We start from the raw sequence: 7,588 nt of genomic DNA, 5'->3' as shown, positions 1-7,588 counted from the left end.
TTTATCTTGTTGGTCCTTGAGTTCATATGTATATTTATTTATTTAGCTATTTATTCTATTATCTTCACCTTATTTTTTATTTACTTAGCTTGTTGTATTATTTTTGTTGTATTCATTTATCTACATGATTATTTGAAGTGTATTTCTGAGGTGTTCTTCTATGACTCGATTGTTAAAACTTTCATAACTCTTATGGATCCTAATTAAGCTGGGAGAGCTGTTAGTTACTCCCTAGTGATTGTGGATGTTTGTTGATATATTTTGCAGGTGAATATTTCGTGTTATGAGAAATGAGAGAAAGGCTATTTAGGATTTTTGACATAGTTTATTTTTTTATATTTACTATATATATTTGGATTATGAGATTGTTTTGCCTCTCTATGGATTTGGATTATATTAATTGGGTTTTATATTTATTTAGTTTAATTTTAACCTTTGATTAGAGTGATATTTTCGTGAGACGATATTTCCACTATCGCCATTTCTTTAATAAAATGTTCTATTTTCACTACATTGTGTTTAGAAAGGACGAAGTGTTACGCAAAACTTTTAAGTAGGGATCAGACTGTAATTTCGACATGAGTTGGGTTGTTGTCATTCGTCCAAAGGAGTCATCAATACTGCAAAGTAAGTGTTAGACTACCCTAGGGGTGTTTTCGGGATCGCTTCTGCGACGACCAAGTCAGTACCGGAGTAAAAGGTCATGTCTAGTGAGGAACCAGAAAGCTATGGAGAAAGTTAGTGGGTGAACTGTTCATTACGTCAATAGATGGGGATTTGGTCCCTTTTTATAAGGATTGGAGCGAATGACACCACAACACCGCACTAAATGACTAGGCCATTGGGTTTGCCATTGGTGATAGGGGGCCCATCATTCGTTCAAGGGTAGTATAGTAATTTCAAACAAGAATTGGAGGCCCTGTGACTTATCGAACCCAAACACTACCCATACTAGTGAGCATTGCTAGTCATAGTAGAATCATATCAATGACCAAATTTCATACATAAGTGGCCCTCTTTGGCAAAATGTAGTCACATCCATTACATTGCTCATGGTTGTTACACCAATATAGCCTACATAACCTACTTTATGATTTAATTAAAAAAATACCATTACAGGAGAAGATATGGTCAAGAATTATGTTACTGCAATAGTATCATGTACGACGTTTCAGTTCACAAGGAAGTAATGCTCGCTTGTCGAGCGATACAGGAACAGAAGAAAACACAATTCAAGTTATTGCTTATGTAAATCCAGTATTTAGGAACATTAAACTTACAAAGTAAAGAGAGTTATCTATTAGAACATGGTTATACAATTGGTTGTCATGGTACTAATTATATCAAGGAGCAGCTACTGCTTCTGCTGGCTTAGTTTCGGCTTCTGCTGGCTTAGCTTCATCTTCTGCGGGCTTAGCTCCGGCTTCAACTGGCTCAGCTTTGGCTTCTCCGAGTTCAGCTTCGACTTCAGCTGGTGCTGGTGCTGGTGCTGGTGCTGCCTCTTCCCAGTATGAAGTCTTCTTTCCAGTTTTAGAGACAGTCTGAAGAACAGCTTCAGGCGTTATATTACCTGTGACAGTCACCTTCTTTTCCTCTAAATTGATGTCATAAGATTCAACCCCTGAAATTCACCACAGAAAAAGTCAGTAATTCAGTAATGATTATTAAAAGAAAACGGCCCCATGGTTTAGTAATGGGTATGCCTCTGTTTATTTATACAGCAGGACAGTAAGTTGTAAATTGATAATTGATCAGTCCATAAATTCAGAAAAGAGTAGAGGTAGACAATTGACTACAACGGTCAAAATATTGACAAGAACAAAAAACGAGATTAAAAGCTTCACATCATCGAAGTCGATCACCAATACTTCAACAAAGGGCAGTGCTGCTAAAACCATTCTGAAAGTAGTCTCAGTGGTTTCTAGCTTTGATATAGTCACAAAGTTACTGTAGCAAGGGACTGAACATATACATTTAGCTTTGTTCCATTGAGATCAGAACATTTTACTGTTTTTCGTAATTTTTGTTTAGAGAAAAACTAGTAACCACACAATTCCATCCTGGCACCTCTCTAGACGCAGTTTTCCTTCACTCATAACTCTGTCCTAGCCAAGTCCTATTGCCAGAGTCACAACTATAATAATATTCTCTGGGCCAGAATAACTACCAACACATGTAACCTAAAAGAACAACATAGGAGAGAGAGATAAACCAAGCCTCTTATGCATATTGCCAAGGTATTATACTCAAGTCATATGAACTCCACATCAGTGTATCTGATAGTAGTATCAGCTTTATCATATAAAGAATAATTATTCAAATAGGGTGCTTTTAAGTTTTAGCTAATGGGCCGGTGAGAGCTAAACAAATATTCATGTCATTATAATGCAGCCATGTGTCTATATTGAAACAGTAAATCAAAGGATATGACATCTTTTAATTAGGTGCGGATGGAAACCCATGACCCAATATAGATTAAATGTTGCAGTTTCCAATTAACACCATTAATTCAAAGTTGGAACCAGAAAAAGTGGAAGGTGTGGGCCCTTCCAATCTCACCACACTCAATAGAGCAAAAGTTAGGTTATCTCAAGGTTGGAGGCAAGTAGATTATCAAATGAAAGTATGAGACGGCAAATGAAGAAACAGAATATGAGGTTCCTTAAGAAAACAAAATAATACTATGAATAGGGAACAACGAACCTTCCATTTTGTCCAAAACACGCTTCACTGCCCCTGAACAGCCTTTGCATGTCATGGCAACATTAAGAACAACAGTCTGCAGACCACCAACACCCATTAGGTCAGACATACATTTACAGAAACTATTTCTAATTTAAAGCAGGAGGGCATCACACAAAAGTTACAAGTCATCAAGGATGGTAAACAGCTAGTATCAAAGCCTATTTCTTCGCACAGGTTCCAGATACATCACTCCTTAAAGCAAATCAAAGTGATTCTGGAAAAACCAGTCATAATGCATTAAGTGAATCACCTAATTGAAGCGAAAAGTAATCTGAAGAAAGTTACATCTACTTCGAAAAAACTTAACACTCAAATCATTAATTATATCTGCTTTGTTAAAGTTTAGATGCCACCTAAAGAACAAGGCTCTTCCGATAACTTCATAGTCATTTGTGAGTTATACTAGGACATCCTTTAAAAAAATTTATTGTTAAAATTGATCCAATGGTAGGCACTTCTAAGATAGACTTTCCAATCACCATCACAATCATTATCACAATAATACTTATGATTCAGACAAATGAGACCCCAAAAAGGTCATGACACAACTCAACTGCGTACCAACAAAATGTTCAAAATCAAAAGAAATTCCATCCTCAATTAAATGGTATGTTATACAAGAAGTAAGATATGTAAGTATCCACAAAGTAGAGGATCATATCATATGAGTACATGAAGTAAATGGCAATAAAGATCAATCTGAAAGAAATCACTAGACTTGTTATATGCTACACTTCCTCCATCACCATCAGTTCAGGTTCTATAAGTAAAATTGAAGAAAATGCATCGGCTTTTAAAGTGTTTGGTTGGGCATAAAACATTATTCTAGGAAAAGTGGTTTTCCAACTTTCCTTTGTTTTATTTTGTTAAGGGTGGAAGATAGTTTCCAATTGGTGGCGTGGTGGAAAACTTTGTCGTTCCTAATAGAAGGGATGCCACATTTAACTCCCTAATCCCTACATTCTACTTTCCCTCCTCCCAACCATTTCCATTCTTCCTTTTTTTCTCTAACTTTATACGCAAGAAACCAAACAAACAAAAACTAATCAATGATTGTGTTTTCTTGTGAAAAAATAATGTTCACGAAAGATCAATTTCCATTGACAATAGTTTCTGTCCAACCAAAATGAGCCTTATATCGAACAAGTGGATCCCAACACAGAAAAATCATAGTGGAAAGGCGGAAATTAAAGCAGGAGGTAAAACCTAAAATAAATCATGTTCTACTTCCATTTTCCAACCAATAACCCAATTATCCATGTATTCTAGCAGAAACTTTAACAACAAATTTCATGCTTTTCGATCATTACATAATTATCTGCTAAATCTTTTCCCATAGAGTTACCTACTACGACGAGATTCAACATTATTGGAGTACTATGTTTATTAGGAGTTTTGTATTATATTCCTATCTGTAAAGTGATTAGGATATCTAGTTCCATAAGGTTTATGATATTGGGTTGTATATATATTCCTCTAAAGTTTAATGAGAAGATTAGAGAATTCTCATATATTTTGAATCTTAACATGGTATCACAACCTCTCTAATTTAGAGAAATTTTTTCTCCACGATCTGATTTTTTCTCATGTTACATCTTTTTAGGATCGATTCCCCCATCCTACTGTTCTTTGTGATGTGGCACAATAGCAGTGAGATTTATATTTTTCCCAACCATCACTTCGGGCGGATTTGTTTGATGATAGTGGTTTTGTATTTACTATTGGTGCACCTATTGGTGATGTTGGTGCACCTAGTGTTGTTGATGATGTCGTGTGTGCACCTGATGGTACTGGCGTGCATATAGATGGTATGGTCACTACGCCTCCATGCCCTACTCGAAGCATCGTTGGTGATGCTTCTCCGACTCATGTGCGTTGGTGCGGTTATGTGACCTATGTAGCACATGTACTTCTTCTAGGTCACATACTCGTACCTGTACCCGTGCATGATACGATATGTATCATGTATGGGTATATGTGCCCATTCCTAAAATTTCAAAATCTCACTATTTTCCGCCCCAGTACTCGTACCCGTCTATGTGCAACCTAGTGTCTGACACCTCCACGCCTCATGATTTGAGGTGGAGTTCATCGTCGTCGTCTGGTGAATTGTTAGGACGTGGGCATCGTACTAAAGTTCAATCTTGTAAGCTTCGTGATTTTGTGACTCATACTACGGTGTGTGAAAATATTGACTCCAAACCCTCTACTGCTTCTCCTTCTCGTTCTCCATCTCGTTCTTCAAGTTCGCCCTTTGATATAGCTTGTTATGTTGATTATAGTAATTATTCTGTCAAACATAGAAGCTTTTTGGCAGCTGTTACTAAAGGACAGGAGCCTCACAATTGAGGCTGTGAAACATCCTGGTTGGCGTAAGGCTATGGAGGAGGAGATCGCAACCCTTAAGTGCAAGGGTACTTGGAGTTTAGAGGATCTATCTTCAGGTAAGAAAGCCATTGGTAGTGGTTGGGTGTATAGTATTAAATACACTACCACTGGCAAGGTTAAACGATTCAAAGGTAGACTAGCTGTTCATGGTAATCGTCAAATAGAAGGTGTTGATTATCGTGAAACGTTTGCTCCTGTTGCAAAAATGGGCACCGTATATTTATTTTTAGTTGTTGCTGTATCTCTTAATTGGGAATTGTATCATATGGATGTTCAAAATGCTTTCTTACATGGTTATTTGCATAAAGAAGTTTATATGAAACTTGCGACTGGGTATCGTGGTGCTCCTCCAGGGAAGGTTTGCAGGTTACGAAAATTGTTGTATGGATTGAAACAGGCACCTAGACACTGGTTTGCAAAGTTATCTTGGACATTAAAGTCTTATGATTATAAATTGTTTGCTGCACATTATTCTTTGTTCGGTTACATTCAAGGACATGCTGCTCTTCATGTTCTTATTTATGTTGATGATTTGATTATTGCAGGCTCATCTCATGATATTATTGTTCGGTTTAAGGAATATTTGAGTTCTTGTTTCATATGAAGGATTTGGGTATATTGAAATATTTCTTAAGCATTGAGGTTGCTAGGAGCAAGGACGATATTTTATGTCCCAACGCAAATATGCGTTGGATGTGTTAACAGAAGCTGGCATGTTAGCTTGTCAACCCATTGACACGCCTATGGAGTAGAATCGTCGTCTCGCTTCTGCCGAAGGGTCACCATACGTGCATCATATAGGCGCCTAGTTACTCGTCCTGAGTTAAGTTATGTTGTCCATACTCTGTCTCAATTTCTTGTTTTCGTGTTTTGCGTTATCTAAAAGGTAGTCCTTGGTCAGGGTATTGTGTTGCGCCTTTTGGGTAATATGCAACTTACTGCATTTTGTGATAGTGATTAGGCTGCTTGTCTATTGACTCGGCGTTCTGTTACTGGTTATTTGGTGTTTTTGGGTCGTTCCCTTGTTTCCTGAAAGACTAAGAAACAACTTAATGTAGCTCGTTCCTCTGCAGAGGCTGAGTATAAGGCTATGGTTGTTACTACTTGTGAGTTAAAGTGGTTGAAATATTTGTTGTCTTCTCTTGGTATTTTGCATCCTAAGCCTATGCGTTTGTATTCAGATAGTCAATCTGCTATTCATATTTCAAAGAATTCAGTTTTCTATGATCGCACAAAGCATATCGAGGTAGATTGTCATTTTATTCGCGATAAATTGACTTTTGGTCACTTATCTACCTCCTATGTTCCTACTGGACATCAAGCTTTGGGACAATACCAGTTTGGTTTTCTACTCCGCAAGTTAGGCATTTGGGATATTCATGCTCCATCTTTAGGGGGAGTATTGGAGTATTATGTTTATTACGAATCTTGTATTATATTCCTATCTGTAAAGTGATTAGGATATCTAGTTCAATAAGGTTTATGATATTAAGTTGTATATATATTCCTCTTAAGTTTAATGAGAAGATCAGAGAGTTCTCATATATTCTAAATCTTAACAAACATCAAAGAAACCACACGTTCAGCTAGTCAAATTATACCTTTTGCATCAAAACAACACAAAAGGAAAAGCAACCCAAATCAATTTCGATACAGATCATCCAATAGAAAACAAAATTTACAAAAACTTAAGCAGGAATTCAATCATGAAACGCAGAACATGCAAACAATAACCAAATTCATCAAAATCAACAAATAAAATTTACCAAAAATTATTGCAGAAATGAACAAAGGGAATATCAGCGTTACCTGAGACATGGCGCTTGATACAAAGTTAGATGGTTTGAAGAAAAAGATGATGAAGTGGAAGAAGTTGTAAGACCTGAATATATTTGGTATGATTTATGGGTTTGAAGCGAAGGTATATAATGAAGGATTGAAGGTGTAAAAGGTGAAGGTAATAAAGCGAGTTAGTGCGATGAACGCTGTCAAGGCAAAAGTGGTTGACCCAATATCGCGTAACTTATAAGCGCCAAATTCCGGTCCTCAATTACTCCACTAACGATTTCTTCTCGAATTTTTCTTTTCCTTTGTCCAATTCTAATCTACTTCTTTTTAAATGTTACAATTTTGAAATTACGCACTCCAAGTTAATTTTTGTTGGTGTATAATTAACTAAAAAGAGGTATGTAATTAAATTAATTAATAACACAACTAATACATTCCACCAAACTAATACAACTATAGTTGGCAAAACAGACTCGTACCCATTTACCCGAATCGAAACCCGTTTTCACCCGAAAGTAACCACCCCAAATACAAGTGAAATCCGAAAGAACCTGACTAGACTCGTATCACGCCAAACTCGAATATGACTCGTACCTGAAGATAACTCAAACAGAACTAACTCGATCCGGATCCAAAAGGTAGGACTGGAACCCGACCTAATCTGAAC

General features: G+C 36.7%; 1 protein-coding gene across 1 annotated transcript; it reads right to left on the bottom strand.

Annotated features, from left to right (window-relative positions):
* Positions 1-1,128: 1,128 nt before the first annotated feature.
* LOC104907472 (copper transport protein ATX1) lies at positions 1,129-7,127 on the bottom strand. Its single transcript, XM_010696406.2, has 3 exons — positions 6,943-7,127; positions 2,704-2,779; positions 1,129-1,621 (listed from the first exon to the last, which is right to left on the bottom strand). The coding sequence occupies exons 1-3, from the start codon at positions 6,949-6,951 to the stop codon at positions 1,344-1,346; spliced, it is 363 nt and encodes a 120-aa protein (XP_010694708.1). The 5' UTR covers positions 6,952-7,127; the 3' UTR covers positions 1,129-1,343.
* Between the last annotated feature and the right edge of the window lie 461 nt (positions 7,128-7,588).

This window comes from Beta vulgaris, chromosome 4 (assembly GCF_026745355.1).
Source record: "Beta vulgaris subsp. vulgaris cultivar EL10 chromosome 4, EL10.2, whole genome shotgun sequence".
Classification (NCBI taxonomy): Eukaryota; Viridiplantae; Streptophyta; class Magnoliopsida; order Caryophyllales; family Amaranthaceae; genus Beta; species Beta vulgaris.
Note: the sequence above shows the minus strand (reverse complement) of the source record. Positions and strands in the feature narration are given on the sequence as shown.